The 26,543-nt window shown below is 41.1% G+C and overlaps 3 protein-coding genes and 2 non-coding genes across 8 annotated transcripts in view; 4 read left to right on the plus strand and 1 right to left on the minus strand.

The window, feature by feature from the left end:
• Positions 1 to 703: 703 nt before the first annotated feature.
• Positions 704 to 11,345, plus strand: TSR1 (TSR1 ribosome maturation factor). Its single transcript, XM_019429585.2, has 15 exons — positions 704 to 832; positions 1,005 to 1,108; positions 1,432 to 1,651; positions 1,768 to 1,902; positions 2,300 to 2,721; positions 3,705 to 3,864; positions 4,541 to 4,695; positions 4,954 to 5,150; positions 5,824 to 5,986; positions 6,329 to 6,439; positions 7,150 to 7,282; positions 8,616 to 8,732; positions 9,150 to 9,290; positions 9,395 to 9,469; positions 9,598 to 11,345. The coding sequence occupies exons 1-15, from the start codon at positions 736 to 738 to the stop codon at positions 9,774 to 9,776; spliced, it is 2,409 nt and encodes an 802-aa protein (XP_019285130.1). The 5' UTR covers positions 704 to 735; the 3' UTR covers positions 9,777 to 11,345.
• Positions 5,164 to 26,343, minus strand: SRR (serine racemase). 3 transcript variants are annotated; one of them, XM_019429587.2, is made up of 8 exons: positions 26,170 to 26,343; positions 15,808 to 15,979; positions 13,643 to 13,769; positions 13,345 to 13,448; positions 11,853 to 11,972; positions 11,655 to 11,729; positions 10,675 to 10,884; positions 5,164 to 10,331 (listed from the first exon to the last, which is right to left on the minus strand). In XM_019429587.2, the coding sequence occupies exons 2-8, from the start codon at positions 15,973 to 15,975 to the stop codon at positions 10,116 to 10,118; spliced, it is 1,020 nt and encodes a 339-aa protein (XP_019285132.1). In that variant the 5' UTR covers positions 15,976 to 15,979; positions 26,170 to 26,343; the 3' UTR covers positions 5,164 to 10,115. The 3 variants fall into 3 exon arrangements, 2 of the variants coding, with proteins under 2 accessions (XP_019285132.1, XP_019285133.1); XM_019429588.2 differs by lacking the exons at positions 13,345 to 13,448; positions 13,643 to 13,769; XR_002075093.2 differs by lacking the exons at positions 5,164 to 10,331; positions 10,675 to 10,884; positions 11,655 to 11,729; ... (2 more) ...; positions 13,643 to 13,769; positions 15,808 to 15,979 and adding an exon at positions 21,793 to 22,118.
• LOC128774378 (small nucleolar RNA SNORD91 family) lies at positions 6,582 to 6,671 on the plus strand. Its single transcript, XR_008418956.1, has one exon. It is a non-coding gene; the product is annotated as a small nucleolar RNA SNORD91 family (small nucleolar RNA).
• Positions 7,420 to 7,514, plus strand: LOC128774377 (small nucleolar RNA SNORD91 family). The gene has a single exon (XR_008418955.1). It is a non-coding gene; the product is annotated as a small nucleolar RNA SNORD91 family (small nucleolar RNA).
• Positions 26,342 to 26,543, plus strand: part of SMG6 (SMG6 nonsense mediated mRNA decay factor) — a 227,424-nt gene continuing 227,222 nt past the window's right edge. Inside the window, exon 1 of one of the 2 annotated variants that reach the window (XM_019429576.2) lies at positions 26,342 to 26,533. In XM_019429576.2, the coding sequence (XP_019285121.2) occupies positions 26,446 to 26,533 (88 nt within the window). In that variant the 5' untranslated portion in view covers positions 26,342 to 26,445. The remainder of the gene's footprint in view (positions 26,534 to 26,543) is intronic. The other variant, XM_053893381.1, reaches the window with a different exon arrangement.

A 26,543-nucleotide genomic window follows, 5' to 3' on the forward strand; every position in this document is an offset into this window, starting at 1 on the left:
AGCGTTAGTCTCCTGGCTCAAAGGCCAGAGCTCCATCATTCCTCTAAATCCCCCTGCCAGCCGGTGGCCCTCAGTTGCAAGACTTGTGGGAAGAGGAGCTGGAGCACAGTCACCCCGAGATTGGAGAGGCTGAGGTGCCTGTGAGGGCTCGTCTGTCAAGGCCAGTTCTCCCTGTCTGGTACCGTCCTGCCTTCAGCTCTGTTGGAGCGGGGGGCGCGGGTTGGGATAACGGTGATCAGCGGGAACTTGTACGGAGCCTTCCTAGCGATTTTCCTTCTAGACCTCAGCAGCCCATAAGAGGAAGAAAGGATTGCTCAAAGTGGTAACACCTGCTGCTGCAAACTGAGGAGCGATGTGCACAAATCTAGGTGACAGGAAGGGCTTAGCCCTCTTCCACACGAATGGAAAAACTTCAACAGCTGCCTAAGGTGATGCAACTAGATAGCGCAAAAAATGAAAATACAGGTAGCAAAAAAAGCCCTCTGGGACTGAGAGGCTAAACCTCGAGTCTACATCCAGCTTTTTAAACCCCCCAGCCGTAGACCGCCGCGTGAGAAAAGTTTACTCCGCGGTTTTACTGAGACGCCGGAGTCATTTCTGAGCCTGGTTGGAAGGACTCTCGCGAGAGGACGCGGTGAGCCCCGCCTCGCCACGGGAAGGGAGGGGCAAGGAGGGGGCCGGAAGCGCTCCGTCCGGCCCGGAAGTAGTGCTGACTAGGTACACGTGAGCGGCGGCATGGCGGCCCACCGTTCTGGCCCTCTTAAGCAACAGAATAAAGCTCATAAAGGCGGGCGGCATCGGGGTCGGGGATCCGCGCAGCGGGACGGCAAGGGTGAGAAGATAGGGTTGGAGGAAGGAGGGTTACTTTAGATGTTAGCTGCTTTTCTTTGTGTGCAGTTCCTACCTCCGGCCTGGACCGCGCGCAAAGGCTCTAAGATGGGCGGAGAGGGTCCCCTTTCTGGACTCTCTGGTACCTTGCATAAGAGCCCTTTTTAATCTTCTAGGCCGTCTAGCACTGAAGGTCCTAAGCAGGAAAGTGAGAAAAGAGCTCAGCAGAGTAGACCAGAGGCATCGCGCCAGCCAGCTCCGAAAGCAGAAGAAGGAGGCGGTGAGAGGAGCAGGGATTGGGGAGTGGTGTGGTTTCACAGCTGTTCTAGGCGGTAATGCCTCGAACTGAAAAATGTGACCCTAGGAAGGGGCCGGGGATGGAAAAATAATTCTCGAGCACATGTCAGGCATGCAGATCTAGATTCATGCTAGGACATTCTTTGTTTTGGTGCAAGCTTCTGCCCACTCTCCCGGCCTACGTGCCTTTTACAAGAAAGATGCGGTGGACTGAGAGTGGGGAGTGGGGGTGAGGAAGGGGCGTCCATACTGTGGGAAATGCAATACTGAAATGAAGTACTGAAACATTGATCTTTCCATTCTCAGGTTCTGGCAGAGAAAAGACAGCTGGGCAGCAAGGATGGTCCTCCTCATCAGGTGCTGGTAGTGCCTCTGCATGACAGGATTTCCTTGCCAGAGGCCTTTAGGCTGCTTCAGGATAAGGACACTGGAACAGTACACTTGAATGAGTGGGGAAGCACCCATAGCTTTGTGCTGTTATGCCCCCGCTTGAAACATCGGTGGTATTTCACATCTGCAAGGCCAGGTTGGAGCATACAACAGTGTTTTCTATTGTTGTATTTTGAGTAGTAGTAATATTCTTTTAGTATGATGTGCTGGTGCCAAACACCTCTTCCCACTAACTTTGTCTTCTATCTCCAGGGGATCTGCACGCTGTGTTAGACATGGCTAAAGTGGCAGATACCATCCTTTTTCTCCTTGATCCACTAGAAGGCTGGGACAGCACTGGGGATTACTGCCTTTCCTGCCTTTTTGCCCAGGGCCTTCCTACCTATAGTAAGTGAGTTAGGAGTATTAGAGGTAAGGGGGGGGGGGGAGTGAATTAGCATTTATTATGCATCTATAATTTTTCAGGCACTCTGTCTGACACTTGATACAGGAATACAACTGGTGGGTTGTATTTGGCTGGTGGCGAGTTATACATCTATGGCTTAAGTTGGTCCATCATTTAGAAATTATCTATCAAGCTGCTTTTTATTTCTGGACTACTCTTTGCCCAGAGGAAGAAGAGTATGAACTTTGGTTTCACTATGAAAATTTTTTAGGGTAGTTGAGTGTTCAGTTTCTCAGTGATCTCTGGTCTCACAACTGAACTGTTAGCTTGTTTGTGAACTACGGTGGGGATTTACACGTGGTAAAGTAAGTAACAAAGCCCTTTCTCTCTTGCTCACAGCACTAGCTGTCCAGGGGATTTCTGACCTCCCACCAAGGAAACAAATAGATGCCAGAAAGAAGCTAAATAAAGCAGTGGAGAAGCGCTTTCCTGATGACAAACTTCTCCTGTTAGACACACAACAGGAGGCACAGATGCTGCTCAGGCAGTTGGCTAACCAAAAGCAACGACATCTTGCCTTTCGAGATCGACGGGCCTACATGTTTGCTCATGCTGCTGACTTTGTGCCTAGTGAAGAAAATAACTTGGTGGGCACCTTGAAAATCTCAGGCTATATTCGTGGACAGACTCTGAATGTAAATAGCTTGCTGCATATCATTGGACAGGGTGATTTCCAGATGAAACAGATAGATGCTCCTATAGACCCTTTCCTTTTAAATCCTAGAGTGGTCAAATCACAGGACTCTGGAGCTGCAATGGAGGTAAGAGTGATGTTCTTAAAAACTGTATTGTAGGGGTGCGTGGGTGGCTCAGTCACTTAAGCATCTGACTCTTGATTTCGGCTCAGCTCACGATCTCACGATTTGTGAGCTCGAGCCCTGTGTCAGGCTCAACGCTGATGGCACAGAGCTAGCTTGGGATTTTCTCTCTCTCCCTCTATCTTTGCCCCTTCCCCACTCATTCTCTCTCTCTCAAAATAAGTAAACATTAAGTGTTTTTTAAACGACTTGTAGATTTATGTGTAAACTGGTGTAGGATGTGAATAACATCAGAGGAGGTAGTCTGCACTCTTAGACAACTATACTAGCCTCTGGAGGTGACTGCTAGTTTGAAGTAAGACAGTAGTCAACTGAATATGTTGATATCCTGTATTCAGCACTTTATAGGTACCTCACATAGCAATTGTCTTTGAGTGTATAAAAGACACAAGATGCAGTCTCTTTCCTTGGACAGCCTAATTACGTCAGAAAAAATGGCAAACATCAAAGATTGAAAAAGTGTGGTTGAGGGATAGAGACCTGCTGTGTAAGTTGAGAAAGTAGACTAGCAGGCTTCACAGAAGAGCTCAGACTTGAGCCAGGTGTTGAGATGGATGAATATGACTTATGGGATGAAGAGAGATGAAACTGTCGAAGAAGATAGAGACAACATGAATTTAGTCCCAGGGATAGATCAGATGGTTTCTTTGAAGAAATCAGCTTGATGGGAGTAAGGTAGGTAATAAATGCGTAGGAGTGAGAGCAGATTATGAAAGGCCTCAAAAGCAAGTAGAGGTATGGACTTAAAATGCTAGGAAATTGAAATGGTTGAAAGATTTGACCAGTTGGGCTCACTGTTTCATTCTGTTTTTATTTTATTTTATTTATTTATTTTGAGGACCGTGTTATTTCTGAATCTTTCTGGTTACCATGTTAGATTTAGTAGATTTTGGGTAACGTTTGGTGTCAACTATTCTGGTTTTCAGATTTGTGCTGTGGATACTGTGGTTGATATGGAGGAAGACCTTAAGGTCCTAATGAAGGCAGATCCTGAAAGACAAGAATCTTTGCAAACAGAGGTTATCCCAGATCCAATGGAGAGGGAGCAAACCTGGCCCACAGAGGAGGAACTGAATGAGGCAAATGGTTGGTATTGGCAAACTTGTTTGTATTTCATATGGCCTAGAATTGTGCATTTTCTCTAGCTGCTCACAGGGTAGGGTGCGATGAGATGTATTTGGAGGTTAGTTTTCCCCTCTATCTCTAAAGGCTGTATGTTTGCACCAAGCAAACATTGGACATAGCTTTGCTCCATTTTTCAAAATTATTTGTGTTGTTGTTGTTTTCTCATAAACAGATAAACAACTTTGATTTGTTGCAAAGCTTATTGGGCTGTGTAAGTGTTGCTACTTCTGAGGCAGCTGAATTAAATTTGGAAGTAGTCTGTTCTACTCATAGCGTCTGCTAGAGTTTCTGGTGTTGGTAGCAATGTCTGGTATCATCTTGCCTAGGTGAGAATACGGGAGTAATAGGGGAAAGGTGTGTATGTGTACGTATGTATATACACGTGTGTGTGTGTATAAATAAGCATATGTATGTGTATACTTTTTTGAGAGAGTGCGCAAGAGGGGTGGAGGGGAAAAGGGCAAGAGAGAGAAACTTAGGCAGTCTCTGTGTTCAGTGCTGAACCCGACGCAGGGCTCAATCTCACAACCGTGGGATCATGACCTGAGCCAAAATCAAGAGTCAGATGCTCACCTGACTGAGCCACCCAGATTCCCAGAGGTATATAATTTAACTTAACTCATTTGGGCTTCTACAGACTGCTTGAAGGAAAGTTCCAAGGTGGTAAAGAAGGTTCCCAAAGGGACATCCAGTTACCAAGCTGAATGGATTTTGGATGAGGATGGTGAAAGTGGTGGGGAAGATGAATATGATGATACAGAACATGAGGATTTTATTGAAGAGGAATCTCAGGTAAAGAGATGAATCCTTAGGCCACTTCTGCGTACAGCCCCAAATGCAAGGCAAAGTGCAATCCTGACCTTGAGGGTTGTGTGTGATCAGTTTCCTAGGAATGACTTAGAGCTGCCAGAAGTGAGACTTTCTTTTATAACTTAATCTCTATTAGAATTGATACTGATTTTGACTAGGTGTCTAGTAAAACTAATTTACTTATAGTTTAATGGTCTTTAGGGTACAGACGGGTGTGAAACTGTAATCTTTATTCTATAGAATGAGAGCAGTGAAAAGGAAGAGGAGGAAGAATGTGAAACTATGACTATAGGAGAGTCTGTGCATGATGATCTGTATGATGAGAATGTGGATGAAGAGGCTGAAGAAAAAATGTTGGAGAAATATAAACAAGAAAGACTGCAAGAGATGTTTCCAGATGAAGTAGATACCCCCCGTGACGTGGCTGCAAGAATTCGGTTAGTCAACAAGTCTAAAATCAGTGTTTTTATTTAAAATTCATGTGGCTCAGAAGTGTGTCAGTGTGATAAAAAAAAAAAAAACACAACACATTGTCCCCATTTCTGAAGGGCTAACATTCTATATGGGAAGGTAAGACATACATACAGAAACAATAATAATGTAATCAAGTTCCAGACTGTGTGGTGCAGACTAACAATGTCACAGTACTTTAACGAAGGGGAAATATTAAGGTTAATCGGCAAGTGCTTCCTATAGGAGCTAATACTGAAAGTATAAAACATTTTGGAGATTTGAGGGAGTTTGGGCAAGAATAAAAGCGTGAAGATGTAGATGATGTCTTCCCTGGAGATGAGTCTGATTAAAGCCAGAGGGTTTACATTGGATATTAGGGATGTAATATTTTTGTCAGGGACCTTGTTTGCCAGGTTAAAGAGCCACTCCCTGAAGGAGCCACTCTAAGTACTTTGTCCTTTGTCAGTGAGGGGCTGGGGTTTGGTTCTGAAATACTTGTTATGAGTTGTTTTGGAGTGTGGTTTTAGGCTGTTAGATTATTTTGAGAGATAGTGGGAGAATTTTTTTAAGTTAGAGTCTTAGCCATTTTAGAAGTGACTTGAGTGAAAAAGTAGCACCATATAAATTTGACTATTTTTTAAAATCTTCTTTATCTAGATTTCAGAAATACAGAGGCCTCAAGAGCTTCCGGACATCTCCATGGGATCCTAAGGAAAACCTTCCTCAAGATTATGCTCGGATCTTTCAGTTTCAGAACTTTACTAATACTAGGAAACGCATTTTTAAAGAAATTGAAGAAAAAGAGGTCGAAGGAGCTGAGGTATCTGCCTTACTTTGTCCATCCCTGTAATTTGCCGTTTGCCAAGGTGCCCTCTCCTTTATTCCTTCTCTTGGCATGAGTACCTTATTTAGTTTTGTGCTGCCCGTAGCTGAATTAGAGGAGCCACTGAGTCACTGGTGAGAGTGATATTGAGAACAAAGAGGTATCAGATGTTAACTGAAAAGTTTAATCTGGGTAGTTGAGGCATCTGTGAAAGGCAGTTTTAAAGGGTGAGGGTGGGCTTTAGGGTAGTTTAAGAGACTTCTAACATATTTGGAGAAATGCTTCATCATTGTCGAGACCTTAAGGGTAAATAATTATTTTCTACTTTCTTTTTGGCAGGTTGGCTGGTATGTCACACTTCATGTCTCTGAAGTCCCTGTCTCAGTGGTTGAATACTTTAAGCGAGGGGCACCCTTGATTGTATTTTCTTTACTACCTCATGAACAGAAGGTGAGTTAGTATTTTGTGGGAAATGGGGACTTAAGAAACTTTCCAACCAGTTTTGTATGATAGTCTGAAATTTTATGTGACCGACATTTTACTCATTGGGATGTAAACAATCTGCCTTAGGATGAAGAATCAGAGAATATGATGGTGAAGTCAATGATGGTGTTACACAACATGTCTGAACCTGTCTGAGGCATCTCAGTGATGCACTCTGTGTTCTGAGACTTCTCTGTCAGATTAGATTTTAACCAAGGGTTGGGAGCCTTAAGTGGGGGGCGGGGGGGGGTGCGGGAAGGAGTGGTTGGGCCACGCGTAGGTCTCTTTCTTGATGGCCAGTACTCGTGTGTATTGCGTGTATGCGAGAGCTCTGGCCTTTGGTCAGTGGAAGAGTTTGGGAGGTAACCGTCTTGAATGAGTAGTTTTGAGGTGTGTGGTGAGTTGAGTGACTTGAAGGCACTGCGTTTGTGGCAGATGTTGAGCTTCTGCATTGTTAGACACGGGAAGGTTAGCTAACACAGAAGGCTATGTGAAAGCCCCAAAAACCAGCCTATATGTAACTTGAATGCCAGTTGTTGGTAAAGGTAAAAGGTAAATCTTACTTACTGTAAATGAGTATTAGAGCGAATTTGGATCTGCTAGTTTAGTTTGTCTTCTTTCAGTTTAGGCTGCTCTATTCTAGATAGGAAGGTCTGTTTTTTTTATGTGGTTCCCAGATGTCAGTACTGAATATGGTGGTGAGCCGGCACCCTGGCAACACTGAGCCTGTGAAAGCTAAGGAGGAGCTGATCTTCCACTGTGGGTTCAGGCGCTTCCGAGCCTCACCTTTGTTCTCTCAGCACACTGCAGGTAAAGCAGTGGGGAAGCTTCTGGGTTCTTGTCCATCTTAATGTCTTTTGGGGGACTATTGATTTTTAGTGCGGGTGTGTAGAATACACAATTTCAAACTCTGGGTTTCTGGGTTAAGGGTATTTTCACTACTCTGGTCTAGGAGCCAATGATGTTTTTATTCACAATGTCTGAACCTGTCTGAAGCATCCCAGTGATGCAACCTCTGTGTGGTGCTGAGGCTTCTCTGCCATGAGTATTTGTTCCAAAGTGGTTTTGAATGGGAGTTGGTGGCTCTATAAAATGGTGTCACAAAGTGTAGAACCCTTGGCATCCGATGGCCGGTGGCGGTGTGGGTGGAGGATAGGGGTGGTCCACAGTTGGGTAAAACAAGTATGTGGCTTCTGAGATGTTGGGATAAGATGTTGAAGAGTGGTGACCAGGGACACTTTTATGGCAAAAATGATTGGACTCCTATACATTAGGAGTGGGAAGATATTTGGAGGCTTCTGAACATTACCACACACACTCAGCTTTCAGCAGTGGCTGGAGGAAGATGATGAAGGCAGTATTAATGGGTACTCTGGATAATTTCTGTTCTTACTAGCCATATGTTAATTAGCTATGCTATCTAAATGAGGAATTATCTTCTCTTTCCCTTAAAATATTTTATTTCTCTGTAAATTCAGTATTAAGCAGGAGGGAGAGTTTCATTGAAGATAAAAGCAGAAGCTCAGGTAGTCCTCAAGATCAGAGATCAGCTAAGTATGGCCCTTAGGCCAGATCTGCCCCACTGCTTGTTTTTGTTAAATAAAATTTTGTTGGAACACAATTGTGGGTTGTTGGGGGTTTTTTTCCTTCTTTTTTCCCCTTTTTTTCTCATGTGTTGTCTGTGGCTGTTTTTTTGCTATAGTGGCATAGCTGAGTAGTAGTTGGAACAGAAAGACTGTATGGCCATAGGCCTAAAATACTATGTTGCCCTTTATAGAAAATATTTGCCAATTCTTGCTCATGACTACAGGCTTTTGATTTAGTGGAGGTATTTTCTGTAAAGCATTGCTTCCCAAACAAGGTAGGGATAATGAGTGTCAGAATCACCTGGAGAACTTTTTCAAACCCCAAATATAGTCCAAGCTCCAAGATTCTGCCTCCCTGTTGAAAAATCACTGCGAAGGACTGAGTTGTATCTTACAGTTGTATTGAGGTAGGAAAATATTTTGAGAACTAGTGGGGCAAAGAAACATAAGTTGCCTTAGATTTGAGTTACAATGATACAGCTTTTCACAGGCTTCTGGATTACCTATGGCTTCTCAAAATGTTTTTACTTTTTATTTTTTAACCCTTATTATGGCAGCGGATAAACATAAATTTCAGAGATTCCTGACTGCTGATGTGGCCTTGGTAGCGACAGTATATGGCCCAATCACGTTTCCTCCTGCATCTGTACTGCTTTTTAAACAGAATAGCAATGGTAAGTTAAGTTCACAGAGGTGAACAGACCTGTAGGTCCTTAATAGGTTTAAAACTATTTCCTGTATTTAGATTTGAGAGTCATATGGTATGAAGAACGTAATAATAGTTTTCAAAAATACCCCAATCTCAGCCTCAGACTGGGTCTGAGACAAGGATGACAAACGGAACTTTATCTTGCTTATAAACCGTAGCCAATTGATAGGTGCTGCTCAGACTGCTTATTTAGGATAGGTTCTCACAACAGGCGTAGAGGGAATATCATTTAATGATCTTTGCATGGACCCAGGAGGGCAGCATAATATATCCTTACTTTAAGGTTTCTCTGAAAAGATCTTGTTTGGGTCTCTAAGTGGACGGGGGCAATCAGTGAAGGCTTTGGGTTGTAGACTCCTGTTGCTCTGCTTTTGCTCCTTAGGAATGCACAGCCTCATTGCCACAGGCCATCTGTTGTCAGTGGATCCAGACAGAATGGTCATCAAGAGAGTTGTTTTGAGTGGTCATCCTTTCAAAATTTTTACTAAGATGGCAGTAGTGCGCTACATGTTCTTCAACAGAGGTGGGTGTGAAGGATGGGATCAGATTGCCTTTGTGGGGTGAGGGTTGAGTTTACCCTTTGTGGGTACATGTTTCATCTTGGTCTTCTCTTTGTTTCTTTCTAAGAGGATGTGTTGTGGTTTAAACCAGTGGAACTGAGAACAAAGTGGGGCCGCAGGGGACACATCAAGGAGCCTTTAGGTAAGAGAATGTGGGATTTGGTACCTTGTCTAGGTTTCTCCAGTGCTACTAAATGACTGTTGGGTTAGAAGACTACTGTTTAACATTTTCTATTTTAATTTGACCAACTTGCTCTGTTTTCTTTCTAGGTACTCATGGCCACATGAAGTGCAGTTTTGATGGGAAGCTAAAATCTCAGGACACAGTACTGATGAACCTCTATAAACGAGTTTTCCCCAAATGGACTTATGATCCATATGTACCAGAACCAGTACCGTGGATGAAAAGTGAGATCTCTTCAACAGTGCCTGAGGTGGATATGGAGTAATGGATTCACTGGGATTCTGTCTCATTGCTGCTAGTTAGCACTCTAGGGATGGGATCCTACAGGTTGTAATTGGACAAAGTTTGTTTTCTACTTTAGCCTAGAGGTCTGCTGCCAGTTTTTGCAAAAGGCTTTTCTTGGCCCTGATAAGGTGTCTCAGTAAACTATGGATGTTTTTCTCTTGCTACTTACTTAGTAAACAAAACAAAACTATTACTGAAACATCCACTTTCCAGTAGGATTTTGAAAGCTGTTTAAGAGGGGAAGATAGGAAGTTAAAGTAACCAGGAAACAAAATTTCCAAGTATCTCAAGACACTGAATCCCATCTCTTTTGCATAAACTAAACAGAAACAGATTGATAAGGAGCTGGCCTTTCAGCCTGCTTCACCCAAGTTAGGGAGGTTAAGTCTACATTTCCGCCACTGAGTACAATACAAATGTTCTTCACTTCTGGGGAAACTGTTTGAAAATGCTGAGACAGCACAGCGGCCACTCCAACACCAGCTGTAGGTTCAATAAGCAGTTTCATCCTCTCCCACACCAGCTGGGTTGCATACTGTTGGTATGAAAAGGAGTAAGAATTAGTGAAATGGGAGAAGGAGAAAGAGCCTCGTTGGTTGGCCTTTACAGTTAAAGGCCAGATGGGGTTATATGCCCAGTCTGAATTTTCTTCTTGGCCATATGTATATGCTTGCCAGGGAAGGGCAGGGCTTTTTTCCCATCCTTACTCTGCTTCTGTTGAGAGGATTGTCTAATACATCTGGGGCACCCTCCCACATGTCATGGAGTCATCTAGTCAAGTCCCCAGGGAGTCAGTTTCTGCTTAAAACAGGAGAAGATTCTTTTGCCTAAGAAATTGATCCATTGTTTTGTATTTTCCTTTTCTATTGGAGCCTCACCTTAATTTCATCCTCTGTGACCGTGAAGACATCATCCACGAGGTCTCTTATAATAGGCCAGGTGTTTAAGCCAATGCTGGATTTGACACCATCTGCTATGGTTTCTGGAGGATAGGGATTGGGGGTCAGTTCCCCTTTCAGTTTGGACTGGTAGCAGTCATCTGCATTCAAGGGTTCAGCAGCATATACCTTCACGCTAGGTCTCAGAGCCTGGGAAGAGGAATATTAGATATTTTACAACTAACCACAGCATTTTGCTTTGCATGCGTGCAGTAAAATAGGCAACATAGATAACACATTTCTGTTAAGTAAGAGCCTTTCCTTTGATTGATGTAATGAAAATAGACCTTTAAGCATTTTAAATTGTATCCCCAATACTGGCCTTAAGTTGCTTAGATCATATCTGGTTCCATTGATAACTTGGGGAAAGAGTAGCCCCTGGATAGTGGGTTGTTGAGGTGGAATTCAGGGAAAGGACTGTGAGGGTGTCACTCATTGTAACTGCTTTTGTGCTGTCCAGTTGTTATGGATTAAGAACAAGGTAGTGAGGCAGAGAAGAGCCTTCCATTTCAAGTGCCAAGGGATGATGGGAAGGAATAGCAATTGGGAGGAATGTTGAACCAAGTATCCATAGTGTAGTATGATGTAAAATAAAATTTGCTCTGCCTGAAGTGGGGAGTCCTCCAGAAGCTATTTTCTTTCTTTCTTTCTTTTTTTTTTTTTTTTTTGAAGCTATTTTTCTTTTTCTTTTTTTTTTTTTTTTTAAGGTTTATTTATTTTTGAGAGACAGAGACAGAGCGTGAGCAGGGAGGGCAGTGGGAGAGGGAGACACAGAATCTGAAGCAGACTCCAGGCTCTAAACTGTCAGCATAGAGCCCAGTGTGGGGTTCAAACTCATGAACTGTGAGATCATGACCTGAGCGGAAGTTGGATATTGAACCAACTGAGCACCGAGCCACCCCCAGAAGCTGTTTTCTTACCTTAACTGTAATTGCTATTCCAGCAACCATTCCTCCTCCTCCTACAGGAACCACCAGTGCATCTATCAAGGGTATCTTTAGTGAAAAGAACGTAAAGTATAAATAGGTCTATCAATAACCAGTTTTATATATACGTAAAATAGACTACAGCCAGATATCAGCTTTACCAGTGGTTAAACAAGAATTAACAGCTCTCACCTGGTTTAGCACTTCCATGGCAATCGTCCCTTGCCCAGCTATCACTGCAGGCTCCTGGTTGGGATGTACCATGATGCCTTCTGTTTCTTCCAAAATTCTTCTTGTAACATTTTCTCTGGACTGAAAGAGTACATTAATGTAGCTCACTCCATTTATACTGAATAGAGTTCCCAACAAGTTAGATTCAGTTATTTAACATTTTATTGGCCATCCTTATTTCAGACTATTTTTGGGCACTGGGGATATAACCGTGAACGAAATGATCATTGTGCTCAGTGGATTTATGTTCCAATATGGTGGGAAGGGGTGCATATAAGTAAATATATGGTATGTCTAAATGCTATGGAGAAAAGTAAGTTTGTTTTCGATAGGGTGCTCAGGAAGGGCCTCTGGTCATGTGACATTTTAATAGGTTTGAACAAGTCTTGTGAATCTCCAGAATATTCCAGGAAGAAAGTAATAGCAAATGCAAAGACTACAAAGCAGAAGTACTTGGCCTTTCTGAGAAAAGGCTAATAAGTTAGTTTGGTTGGTGTGGAGTGTTTGGGGGACAGTAATAGTGGGAGATGATGTCAGATATGATTGGAATGGGCCATTTCATCCAGGTGTTAGATAATTGTGTGAATTTTGGTTACTACTGTGTGTGAGAGAAACCACTGGAGGATTTTCAGCTGACAAGAGACAAGTTCTAACTTATTAAATGGATAGTTCTGCTTGGTCTCTAGAAAACAGACTAGTGGGGCAAGGGTGGAAGAAGTAGAGAAACCAGTTAGGATACTGTATCTAGTTGAGAACTGATGTTGGTTTGAATCAGGGTGTTGATGGTAGAGGCTGTTAGAAGTAGTTGGATAATGGAAATGATTTGAAAGTAGGACTAAGATTTGGATGTAGGGTGTGGGAGAGTTCTCAAAGATGACTTCATTTACTTTGAACACCTAGAAGGTTACAAGTTATCATTTATTGAGATAGAGAAGACTGGAAGAGGAGCAGTTTTGGGGAGGAAGTTCAGGAATTTTTTTTTTTTTTTTTAATGTTTATTTTTGAGAGAGAGAGAGGGAGACGGGAGACAAGGAATCCCAAGCAGGCTCCTCGCTGTCAGCACAGAGCAGGGGTCAAACTCATGAACCGCAAGATCACTTGAGCCGAAATCAAGAGTCAGACACTTAACTGACCGAGCCACCCAGCTTCCCCAGGAGTTTGGTTTTAGAGTACATTTGAGATGCCTATTAAGACATTCCAAGTGGGAGTATCAGGTAATTGTTGGATATACAAGTCTGGGTTAAGGGCAAAGATCAGGACTGGAGTTAAGAGTAAAAGTGATATTTTAAACTCGGGAGATTAATGATGTCACCTGAGTGAGTATAGAGAAAAAGTTGGGCATGTTAACATTGAGAGATGAAGAGGAAACCTAGAAGACAGAATAGCCAGTAAGCTAGGATGAGAAGTTTCATTTGACAGTCAAGGTGACACTGAGCACTGCCCTCTTCTTTACCTCATCACTGTGTTCACTGTATACTATGGAGGCTCCATAGGCTTGTATTGCCAATTTTTTACAGTTGGGAGCTGTTTGGGGCACCACAATGTAAGCAGGAATCCCTGGGAGAGAGAACCATGTTTAGTTAGTACAAATCAGAATTTAGAATAGAAACTTCTGTCAGTTTGCTTATATAATCAGATAGGAACTTGGAAATATCCTTCCCACAATTATCACCAATCTCACTGGGAGTAAGAATACTTTTCCACTCTTATCTGATGATCCTACCCAGTACCCTGAGAAGTTAATCAAGTACCTTCCAATTTGGCAGCATAAGCAAGAGCCTGGCCATGGTTTCCACTGCTGTGAGTAACTACAGCTTTGGGCTTCTCTTCTGAGATGGCAGGAGTCAAGCCTTTGATTGCATTAAGGGCACCACGAATCTGGAAAAGGATGGTGAATCCATGGATTTGATGGAAAAGTTTCTTTTCAAAACACCAAAGAGCTTTCATGAGTTTTCTCTTCCTAACACCACACATCCATTCCATCACGAAATCTCACTGATTCTACCTCAGAAATATCTCATGTGTCTTTGCCACTACCTTGGTGAAGCTTCATTTCTCAACTTGCATTGTATCAAACCTCAACTGATCCTCCAAGGCTCATTCTCTAATATTTCCACTAGATTATGAAATTGACCTTTTTAAAATTAGTTTTTTGTTTTTTTGTTTTTAATTTTCAGAGAGCTTGAACAGGTGAGAGGGGCAAGGGAGAGGGGGCGGAGAGAGAATTCCAGGCAGGCTCCACACCTAGCACTGAGCCCGATGAGCGTCTCGATCCCACGACCCTGGAATCATGACATGAGCTGAGATCAGGAGTCGTTGAGCAACTGATTGAGCCACCCAGGTGCCCCTGAAAGTGACCTTTTAAAAACAAATGTTACCTTTTTTCATTGACTGGCTATTTTGTAAGAAGTACAGATTCCTTGGAAGTTGTGGTCTTTCTAAAACATATTTCCTGCTTTTGTCACTGTTCTAGCCATCTTAAATTGCTTCCAGTTTCCCTCCTACCAGGTTAGCTCATACCCCCGTACCTCTCAGCATGCTGGTACCCCTAAGTCTAGTTCTTTTCCTTCATTCCTTGATCTGGCTAAAAGTGCTCACCTGTAAGACTTGGATCAAACAGCATTTGGTTCAACTTCCTTGATCTCCCAGGCAGAATTAGGCATTTCAATCCATGGCGTTTTATTTGTATCTGTCTTACATTACTTGTCATTAACCTGTTTGTTGACTAGCTTGTCTTCCCTTGTAAGTGTGGATAATAGCACAAGACCTACTATATATATGTGTGTATGTGTATATATATCTTCCTAGTAAGTGAAAATAAGTGTTTGATGTCTAATAAATAAAAAATAAAACCATAGCAGAAGCAAAGGGCAAAAGAGAATAGTGTTTTGTTTAACATAAAAGTGCTCATTGATGGGTGGGGAAAAAGGTCCTAAAGCTACCACTTAATGGGTACTAATACCTGTCAGGCATAGGGCTAAATGCGGCTTTCAGATTTTTACCTGAAAGGATCTTCAAGAAGCTCAACTGTCAGAAATTATAGTAGCGAATCAACACAGAAGTTTAACTTTTTAAAAAAAATTTTTTAAGTTTTTAAAAATTTAATCTCTACACCCATGGGGCTCAATCTCACAACCCCCAGATCGAGTTAGTTGCATGCTCTTCTGACTGAGCCAGCCAGATGCCCCCAAAAGTCTATCTTTTATGCAAAGGGAAGGCTCTGACATATTTTATAGAAAAAGATCTTATTGTGTGAAGGTTTAGCCGGGTTTAGATCTTTTATATTCACAATAAGGTATCAAGGAATAACAAGCTGACATATAGCGAATGCCTAAACTAGGTTATATACACAGTGATCACACTTGCCCATTTTGCCTTGCAATAATCCAGGTTAATGTCTGTTGTCTGGGTTTAATCCCGAGTTACCCCTTCTCAAATATGCTCTAGTTTGGACAGTAAAATATATGATTACCCCAATTATAAGAAAATTTGAGATTGGGGAGCCTGGGTAGCTCAGTCGGTTAAGCATCTGACTTTGGCTCAGGTCATGATCTCCAGATATGTGGGTTCAAGCCCCACATGGGACTTGGTGCTGACAGTTTAGAGCCTGGAGCCTGCTTCGGATTCTGCGTCTCCCTCTCTTTCTGCCCCTCCCCTGGTCATGCTCTTTCTTCTCTCTCAAAAATAAACATTAAAAAAAAATAAAGAAAATTTGGGATTAAGTAAATGTTCAAGTGGCTTGTCAACACTGATGCTAAGTAACCAGGACTTGATCAAAGGAAAATTTTTACAACCCTTTTTCTTCAGCTATAAAAATAGTTCTACCTGTTTTACTGGGTGGTCAGGAGGATCAAATAAATGTATATGCGAAAGGGGTTTGAGAAGATAATGATACACTAGCAAAAGGGATTGTTACCTTAAAAGATCCAGTTTTCTGGAAGAGTTCACATTTGAAGAAAAGATTGCGCCCTGTTACTTGATTCAAAATGAAGCTTGTTAGCACTGGTGTGAGGTGGATAAAATCTTGAATGTTGACACGAGCTTTCTCAACATCAGCAAAGGAGATGCAGTACTGAGCACACATGGTTCTGAAATCCAGGAATCAAAAAGAAGTTAAAGCCTGAGACTGTGTTTAATGAGAAGATTTTGAAAATGGCTTACAGACCCATAGAATGTGTAACAGCAAGAGTGAACCATAGTGTAAACCATGGACTTTGGGTGGTAATGATGGGTAATACAGGTTCAATTGTAACACCACCACTCTGGTGGGGGATGTTGGTAATGGGGGGGAGGGGCTCTGCTTTTGTGGGGGACATGGGATATATAGGAAGTCTCTAATTTCCCATCAGTCTTGCTGTGAGCCTTAAGTTACTCTTAAAAAAATCTCAAAAAGAGGGAGGAAAAAAGAAAATGTACAACACAGGAAAATATACCTGGGGCCTGTGATGTTAATGGAACTGTTTCCAGTACTGGGGCTCCAGAATCTCTATAGAAAACTTGTCTTGAAGCTGACTTTCTTTTATTTTTTAAAAATATTTTTCTACATTATCTGACTTTATTTATTTTTAATTATTTTTAGTTTATTTTTTAATTTACATCCAAGTTAGTGCGATAATGATTTCAGGAGTAGATTCCAGTGATTCATCCCCTATGTATAATACCCAGTGCTCATCCCAACAAGTGTCTTCCTTAATACCTCTTACCCACTTAGCCCTTCCCTCCACCCATAGCCCTCAGTTTGTTCTCTATATTTAAGAGTGTCTTATGTTTTGTCCCCCTCCCTGTTTTTATATTATTTTTGTGTTCACCGGTTTTGTATTTTAAGTTCCTCATATGAGTGAAGTGATACTATATTTCTCTTTCTCTAATTTCGCTTAGCATAATACCTTCTAGTTCCAGCCACGTAGTTGCAAATGGCATTGAAGCCGACTTTCTTAGTAAATGTGTTAAGGTTTTATTTATTTATTTTTGTTGTTTTCTGGTGAAGCTTTATAGGAAATAATTGGTGGTGATTTTTGAAGGCTTAAAGCTCACCCCTCATACACACCATCCGTTTCTTGGCACTGTCCTTGGTCTCTACATTTTCATAATTGTGAAGTTTGAATGAACTGTGTTCAAAATGCTATAAATTTTTATTTAAAAATATTTAAGAAGGATAAAAGTTGCTTGCAATCTTACCATTTTGATAAATTATGTTCATTTTCCAACTCCTGTTTTTCCAATATACATACATTATATGACAGCTAAAATCATAGATAACATTTTGTTCACCCCTATTCCAGTTGGCTCAATTTCTTTAAAGTTTCTTTAGTTACTGTTTTCAATAACTTATGCTTCCATTTTTCACTATTTTTATTGTAGCATTTAAACATGTAGTTTCTTTTTATTTTTCCTTATTAACAAAAGCAGTGCATGTTCAGTGTAAAAAACAGAATTCGATCTGTTTCCTCCTCAAAGACAATTGCTATCTAACTTCTGGGATTTATCTTTCCAGGCCCACACACCTATACAAACAAAACTTTTTTGACAGATTTGATAACTTGCCTTTTCTTCTTCACTTTTTTTTTTTTTTAATGTTCATTTATCTGAGAGAGTGAGTGGGGAGGGGCAGAGAGAGGGGGAGACAGAATCCAAAGCAGGCTCCATGATGTCAGTGCAGAGCCTGATGCAGGCACGAACTGTAAGATGATGACCTGAGCTGAAACCAAGAGTCCAGATAGATATTTAACCAACTGGGCCACCCAGGTGCCCCTCTTTTTTCTATTCTTTTTTTTTTTTTTAAGATTTTATTTTTAACCTCTATACCCAGTGTGGGGCTTGAATTCATGATCTTGAAATCAAAAGTCCTATACTCTGAGCCAGCCAGATGCCCCTAGCTTGCTTTTTCTGAGATAATATGTGAATCTTTGCTTATCAATAGATATACAACATTTTAGATGGCTACTTCTTTCCACATAAATACCATAGTTAAAGTTTTTTTGAGGGGGGTGGGTCTATATTAATGTAACAAAGAGACCTGTTGCAAGATCTTTTTGTCTGTATTTGTGTTTTGGGTAGAGTGTGCCAAATGTATTTTGCATCAAAAGGTATGCACACTTATAAGACATTTGATACCCATTGCCAAACTGACTTCCAGAGGAGTTGTAGATTGTATCAGTTTACATTCCCAACAGCAGTTTCTAAGGAATGCCCTTCTTCACCCAGTTGTGTCATTTTTAATCTGTCAATTTTTAAAATTTATTTTTGGGGGAGAGAGAAAGCAGGGGAGGGGCAGAGAGAAAGGGAGAGAGAGAATCCTAAGCAGGCACCATGCTGTCAGCACAGAGCCCTGCACATGGCTCAAACCCACAAACCGTGACAGCTGAAATCAAGAGCTGGACACTTAATCGACTGAGCCACCAAGGTGCCCCTTAGTCTGTCAATTTAATGAAATATGTCTAGTAGTTTGAATTTATATTTGTTAGTGATTGAACACTTTTTCTGTATATATTTATTGGCTACATTCTCTTGTGACCCTAACACACCACTTACCCAATTTCCTCTGAAATGCCATGTTTATCAAAGATTAAATTTCTATTAACACTTGGGAGCTTTCCTGGACTTTGTATTTTGTTCCACTAATCAGACTGCCAATTCTTTCTCCAGTTCACTGTATTAATACGTTCTTCCATGATTATGCCAAAATGTATTGGCTTTTCTGGTTAAACCTCTGACCTTTTTTTTTTTTAATATTTATTTATTTTGGGGAGACAGCATGTGACGGGGAGGGGCAGAGGGAGAAGAGAACAGAAGATCTGAAGCAGGCTGTGCGCTGACAGCAGGGAGTCCAATGCGGGGCTTGAACCCATGAACTGTGAGATCATGATCTGAGCCAAAGTCAGATGCTTAACTGACTGAGCCACCCAGGCACCCCAAACCTCTGACTCTTGATTTCAGCTCAGGTCATGGAGATAGAGCCCCCCAGTTGGGGGCTCTAAGTAGACAGCACAAAGCTTGCTTGTGCTCTCTCTCTGCCCCTCCCCTGCTTGTGCACATGTGGGCTCTCTCCCTCTCAAAGAAAAAAAAATGGCTTTTCTCACACATTTCTTCCATAAACTTTCTTTTTTTATTTTTGAGACAGAGACAGAGCATGAACGGGGGAGGGTCAGAGAGAGGGAGACACAGAATCTGAAACAGGCTCCAGGCTCTGAGCTGTCAGCACAGAGCCCGACGCGGGGCTCGAACTCACGGACCACGAGATCATGACCTGAGCCGAAGTCGGATGCTTAACCGACTGAGCCACCCAGGCGCCCCTCTTCCATAAACTTTCAAAATCCTTTATCAAGGTTGCCAGAAAATCCAGTTTAAGGTATACAAATGAAGGGTATCTGAATGGCTCAGTCGCTTAAGCGACCAACTCTTTCTTGATTTGGGCTTGGGTAATGATCTCACAGTTTGAGTTTGAGCCCTGCGTTAGGCTCTGCACGGACAGGGTAGAGCCTGCTTGGGATTCTGTCTCCCTCGCTCTCTGCCCCTCCCTCACTCGCACATGCTGTCTCAAAAATAAACATTTTTTAAGAATATGCAAATGAAGTGGGGGCATAATTGGCATTTAAAAATACTGAGTCTTGGGGTGCCTGGGTGGCTCAGTGGGTTAAGTGTCTGACTTTGGCTCAGGTCATGATCTCACGGTTCGTGGGTTCTAGCCCTGTGTCGGGCTCAGTGCTGTTGGCTTGGAGCCTGGAGCGTGCTTCAGATTCTATGTCTCTCTCTCTCTCTTTCTGCCCCTCCCTCACTCATGCTCTGTCTCTTTCAAAAATAAATATTAAAAAAAATTTTTTTTTAAATAAAAATACTGAGTCTTCCTATCCATGAGCATGGGTGTCCTTCAATTTAGTAAAGCCTTTGTTTTAGGTTTCTAAGTAAGATTTTCATTATTTATGTCCTGTGTAGATCTGATTAAATTTATGCTTAAGTACAAAATATTTTTGTTGCTTTTGAAATAAGGTATTTTTAAATATTTTTTTGATTGCTTACTGATGATATATATGAAAGGTAATAATTTCTGTATATTTATCATGTAATAGGATACTTAGATTACCTTGTTAGATATAATAGTTTTATAGTTTATTCTCCAAACGACCATGCTATCTGTAAATAAAGATGATTTGTCTTTACCTTGTAAGCATACCTCTGGTAACTTTTTCAGTAACTTCACAGCTAATTGGTTTATCTGGATTTGCTGCTTTCTCCTGAATTTCAGTAATTTATATTTTTGGGGGGGAAATCATCTAATTTAAAATTTCAAATGGGTTAGTATAACGTTGAACATACTAATATTTCTAAGCATTTTTCCTATCTGGTATTCATTTATTCATCCAATCAAATATTGAGCACCTCTCTGTGTCAGATATTTGATCTGGGGATACAGTGTTAGAAAAATAGACTTGTCATTGCTCTTAAAACTTATAATCTAGTGGAGAGATATTTACAAATATTGATAGGTGGTATTAGGGAAGTGTGTTATGATAGGATACTACTATAATGGGAAGTTATGTAGATCAAGGATGAAGGAGATTAAGGAAGGTCCTGTATGGGGAAGTGAAATTTAAGTTATGACCCATAAAGTGAATGGGCAGAGTAGAGGGAAAATTGTCTCAGGTGGAGGGAATATGTGTGAAGGCTTCAAGGAGGAAAATAACTTGGCATATTCCAGAAACTAAAAGAAGGCCAATGTATCTGAAAATAGTGATCAAAGGGGAGTGTGATAAGAAAGAAAGAGTGAAGGTGGCAAGGTCTACATCATAAGTGACCATGGCTCGTGGATTTTTTTCTGAAGAGCAACAGAATGCCTTTGGATAATTCTGAGCAGGTAAGTGACATGTCAGAATTTGTATTTTCAGAAATTCACTCTGGCTCCATTGTGAATGAAAAGGAAAGAAAGAAGATTGGAATCAGTCCATTTAGGAAGTACTGTTGTCTACATGAAAATCCACAGGTGCTTGGATGGTGAAAATGAGGGTAGAAAAAATAATCATTCAAGATGTATTTTGGAAAGACAAATCTGATTTTAAAATGGGAAAAGGACTTGAATGGACATTTCTCCAAAGAAGATATAGAAATGGCCACAAGCACATGAAAAGTTTTCAACATCACTAATCACTAGGGAAATTCAGATGAAAATCACAATGAGATACCACCTTACACCTATTAGGATGATTACTATTAAAATACAAACTAACAAGCATTGGGCAGGATATGGAGACACTGGAGCTTTAGTGTACTGTTGCTGTTGGTGGAAATATAAAATGGTGCAGCTGCTATGAAAAACAGTATGGTAGTTACTCAAAAAGTTAAACAGAATTACCATATGATCCAGCAATTCCTCTTCTGGGTATATACCCAAAAGAATTCAAAGAGTGTTTCAAAGACGTATTTGTATACCTATGTTAGGAGCAGTAGGATTCATAATAGTCAAAAGGTGGGAGCAACCTAAGTATCTATCAACAGATGAATGAGTAAAGAACATGTGGCATATACATACAATGGAATATCATTCAGCCTTAAAAAGGAAGGAAATTCTGACATGTTACATGGATGAAGTTTGGGATATTATGCTAAGTGAAATAAGCCAGTCACAAACAAATATATGATTACATTTATATGAGGTACCTAGAGTAGTCAGATGCACAGAAACTAAAATGGTGGTCGCCAGAGGCTGGGGGGAATTGGAAGTTGTCGTTAAATGGATATAGTTTCAGTTTTGCAAGATAAAAAGAGTTCTGGAGATTGGTTGCACAACAATGTCAATGCACTTAACACTACTGAACTGTACACTTAGAAATGGTTACGATGGTGTATTTCATGTAATGTGTACTTTACCACAATTAAAAAAAAACCACACACACACACACAAAAGAGATACATTTTGGAGATTATAATTAGGACTCTTGGTTGCAAGTCACAGAATCCCAATATGAATTGGCTTAGGCACAAGGTGGAGGTGACAGCATTTACTGGCTCACGGAATCCAAGAAGAGTTGAAACATGGGAAGGGCAGGAATATGGAGCTTCAGGAACAACTGGAACCAGGGACTTGAGATTTTTCCAGGACTTTCTGATTGTTTCTCACGTCTGCTGTTTTCTGCATGTTGGCTTCATTCTTTTTCATTGCAGACCAGCTGGTTCCACATGGCAGGACATTTGGCTGCTGACAGCTCCTGTGTTTTACATTTTATGGTTTCCACACTGGAAAGGGATTTTTTCCTTAGTTTCAGTTCAAAAATTCTGGGTAAGGATTCTGATTGCCACATCTTGGCCCAGGACCAGCAGTCAAGGATGTGAAGTCATTTAAGATAATACTATGCAACAGTCAGAAGTGTTTACAGAAACATGAAGAAGAAACAATGATTTCTATGACACAGTATCAATTATGCACATTTAAGACACGCACATGAAACTATACTATTCAAAGATACATGTATATCCAAAGACATGTATCAAACACATCAGACTGGCTACCTAAGAAGGGAGGGAAGGAACATAAGTAACTGGTTTGAAGGGAAAAAAGATAAAATGAGAAAGGACTTGTTGATGACAAGGTGGACGAATAGCATGATTGCCTCAAATCTCTGCACCTGAGGGAAAAATAGCAAATGAAATAAGAAAAAAAGGAAAGAAAAAGAAAAGGTACTTCCAAGTGAGAATGGGGGGGGGGGGGGAGCACTTTTCAAGAGAAAAGGTGAGAATGTTGGGGTAATTAATTCCATAGCTGTCCACTGCAGAGATAAAAGAGACATGTCCTGATATTGGATTAAATGTGGGGAGTGGGGGAGGGGTAGGTATTAAGGGTAACTCCTGGGTTTTGACTTAGATGATGGCATAATTTACCGATACAAGACTGGTGAAGAAACAATCCCGAGATCAAGAGTTGCATGTTCTACCGACTGAGTCAGCCAGATGCTCCTGAAGTGTGTCTATTTTTTTTTAAGTTTATTTATTTATTTTGAGAGAGAGAGAGAGAGAACAAGGAGCACAGAGGGAACAGAGAGAGGGAGAGAGAGAGAATCTCAAGCAGGCTTTGCACTGTGAGCGAGGAGCCCGATGCAGGACTTGAACTCACGAACTGTGAGATCATGACCTGAGCCAAAATCAAGAGTAGGACACTTAAACGACTGAGCCACACAGGCACCTGGAAATGTGTCTATTTTTAATGTCTGTTTTATTTCTGAAGAATGAGCTCTTCCATTTATTTATCAAGTGCTATTCTTTTTCTTTTAATCTCTGATTTCATCTTTATTTCTTCCATTTTCTAGTCTTGTTTATGCTTAGCATATTATTGTTCTTTAAAAATCTTTTTAAGTTCTTAAAAGTTTTTATTTAAATGAAGTTTTTAATTTTAATTTCAGTATAATTAACATAGCATTATATTAGTTTCAGGTGTACAATATAGCGATTCAACAATTCTATACATTACTCAGTGCTCATCAGTATAAGTATACTCCTTAATCTTTCTTCATCACCTATTTCACCCATTCTCCCACCCACCTCCCCTCTAGTAACCATCAGTATGTTCTCTACAGTTATGAGTCTGCTTGGCCTCTTTTTTTTTTCCATTTGCTCATTAGTTTCTTGAATTCCACATATAAATGAAATCATGTTATTTGTCTTTCTCTGACTGACTTATTTCATTTAGCCTTATACTCTCTAGCTCCAACTATGTTGTTGCAAATGGCAAGATTTCATTCTTTATGGCTGAATAATATTCTATTATGTATTTACACACATATACATACACATATATATGTGTGTGTATACACACACACACACACGCACACACACAATATCACATCTTTCTTCTCCATCTGTCGATGGACACTTGGGCTGCTTCCATAGTTTGGTGATTGTAAATAATGCTGCAATAAACACAGGGGGGTGCATGTATGCCTTTTGAATTAGTCTTTTTGTATTTTTTGGGTAAATACCCAGTAGGGCATTTACTGGATTGCATTCTTTTAAAATTAGTAAGGGGCGCCTGGGTAGCTCAGTTAAACGTCCAACTTCAGCACAGGTTGTGATCTCGCAGCTCAGGAGTTCCAGCCCCTCCTGGTAGGGCTCTGTGCTGACAGCTCAGAGCCTGGAGCCTAATTCATATTCTGTTTCCCTCTCTCTCTCTCTCTCTCTGCCCCTCCCCTGCTCGCATTCTGTCTCTCTCAAAAATAAATAAACATTAAAAAACAATTTTAATTAGTAATAAAAGCACTCAGGCTATAAATTTTCCTCTGAGTACTGCTTTAATGATATATTTTGCTATGCAATGTTTTCATTAATTTTAATTTTTAAAGAATCCACACTCTTAGCTTTATTTTTTTGACCTAGAAATTATTTAAAATTTATGTTTTAAGAAAATTCTAAGTAGCTAGAATTTTGCTTAATTTGTGGTTATTTACTTCTAGTTTTACTACTTTGTGCTCAGCAAACGTGACCTGTAAAATTTTTGGTTTTAGAAATTGAATTCCTCCCTTTCCCATTATCCAAATGTGTTTTGTTTTTTGGATTACCCATATGTGACCAAATTCCTACTATAAGAATTAAAAACATTATAGAACTATAAAGATGTTTCAATCTCTCCCATTAAATCTACTCTCTTCTACAAAGACAACCACTATAATTAAAAAGTTTTGTTATGTACATAGTTCCATACCTTTTTTGGATGTATTTATAGAGAAATATACATATGAAAAAAATTTTTTTGCTGCAACCCGATAAAACCATACTCTATATATTGTTCTGCAACTAGCTTAAAATTTTTTAAAAATTATACATCTTGACTGTTACATGTCAAACACATTTGAATTTTTTAAACTCAGAAGCTTTCATTGTAATACAGGTCTAACTATGATTGTTCATTTATTTTTACCTTGGTATTTCATGAATGCTTTAAATCTGAGGGCTAAATTTAAGTCTTAAATTCAAATTTTTTCATCAACTTAGCAAATTTTCTTCTATTATTTCTTTGATAACTGATCCTTCTCAGTCAGTTCCGCTATGACCTTCCGGAACTTGTATTTATTATTAGTTTTCTGGATCCATTCTCCATGTCTTCTATTCTTGTTTCTCATGGTTTTATGTTATACTTCCCTTCTGAGTTCTGGTAAATTCTCTTGAGTTGTTTAAACTTTTGGCATATCTCGTCTGCGGTACACTGTTGCATTATTTTGGCAATCATGTTTTTCCTAAGAAAGTATTGTTCAGATTGGTTTTCCATTTTTTGAAAAAAATTGATGCAATGTCCTAACTCCAATGTTAAAATGGCTAGGTTTTAATATTTTTTTCTTATTTTGTTCCTGTTTTAAAGATTGCCATTTGCTCTGACCACTCAAATCAATTTCCTTCTTTTGAATCATTGAATCTCTTCACATATCTTTTACCTTTCTCCACCTGCTTAACCTTCTGATGGCTAAATCTGTGTCACATAATAGGGACTGAATTAGTTCTATCAGAGATTGTTCAAATCTTTTAGGCCCAGTCTAAGGAATAAGAATTTGTAACTATTCTTTGATGGTGTAGAGGTCCAATAGACTGTGTGGGACTGGTAAAGAGCGACAGGTGGAGGGAGTTTCACCACAGTTCTGAATAGGGGCTCAGGAACAAGAAGTTAATGTACCAGTCTTCTGATCCAGTTACATTTTAAAGATGAAAAAAACAAAACAAAACAAAAACCCCAAAAAACAAAAACAAAGCAAAACAACCACCACAACCACAGAACTAGGGAAGTCAGCTAATTTTCCCAAAAATCCACAATGATACAGAACTTCCCAAATCAACTTACAATACCTCGATTTACTTCCACACAATCCCTTCCCTTAGCAGAAGCCAACTATACTGTATTTTTAAAAAGTCAGGAGGAAAAAAAGTCAGGGGTCTCGGGGAGGTAGTCTGCCATAAAGGAAAAGACATAAATGAAAAGACTGATACTCTGGTAGCTAACCATTGTGTCACCCTGGGGAATTTGCTACGGTTCTCTAGGATTCAGTTTTCTCATCTACAAAAAAGGAGGGCGGGGTGCAGATAATAACTGCTCTTACAAGAGCTTAAGGTCCCCAAGTAAAAGACTGGGGTGCTAGTCCAGGCCTGTGGAGGGAGACCCTGGCCTAGGATGACTGGAGGCCGGATTGTGGGTGTCTCCGTCAGCCCAAAGTCCCAGTGTCCTCGATGGCCACCACAGCTGCAACAGCAGCCACTGCCACGAACGCCCGCCTGGCCTGGCCTGGTTTGGCCCGGTCTGGCCTCTCCTCACCTCACAGGCGCCGCGCTCCCAATTCCAGCCTCAGCTCACCTTCCCGACCACACCTCTGCGCACGCGCAGCGCCCGCCTCCCCAGCCCTCTGGAGTGGCTGAACTGGCGTTCAGAGCTTTTCCTCCCTGTGCGGCCACCGTCGTTAGGGGAGGAGGGCGGGAGGGGGCGGGGACACGGGTGGGAGGTGGGTAAGCGCGCGCACCGCCCGTCCGTCGTGGTTTCCTGGCTGCGCGCGGCGGTGGCGGAGTGGCTGCAGCTGTAGCAGCAGCCGCGAAGATGGCGGAGGGGTTGGAGCGTGTCCGGATCTCGGCGTCGGAGCTGCGAGGGATCCTGGCCGCTCTGGCTCCGCAGGCCGGGAGCAGAGGTGAGTCGCG

The sequence above is a fragment of the Panthera pardus genome, unplaced genomic scaffold, assembly GCF_024362965.1.
Source record: "Panthera pardus isolate Hobbes unplaced genomic scaffold, ASM2436296v1 HiC_scaffold_3, whole genome shotgun sequence".
In the NCBI taxonomy this organism is placed as follows: Eukaryota; Metazoa; Chordata; class Mammalia; order Carnivora; family Felidae; genus Panthera; species Panthera pardus.

Bases quoted from the DNA above. Each gene is read 5' to 3' on its own strand.
- SRR (XM_019429587.2), bottom strand. From the start codon at position 15,975: ATGTGTGCTCAGTACTGCATCTCCTTTGCTGATGTTGAGAAAGCTCGT. The intron at 13,770-15,807 runs GTAACAATCCCT...ATCCTTTTCCAG, and splicing joins AGAAAACTGGATCTTTTAAG to ATTCGTGGTGCCCTTAATGC. The intron at 10,332-10,674 runs GTGAGGCTCCAA...TCATACCAACAG, and splicing joins TCACAGAGGATGAAATTAAG to TATGCAACCCAGCTGGTGTG.
- TSR1 (XM_019429585.2), top strand. From the start codon at position 736: ATGGCGGCCCACCGTTCTGGCCCTCTTAAGCAACAGAATAAAGCTCAT. The intron at 1,109-1,431 runs GTGAGAGGAGCA...TTCCATTCTCAG, and splicing joins GAAAGCAGAAGAAGGAGGCG to GTTCTGGCAGAGAAAAGACA. The intron at 2,722-3,704 runs GTAAGAGTGATG...TCTGGTTTTCAG, and splicing joins ACTCTGGAGCTGCAATGGAG to ATTTGTGCTGTGGATACTGT.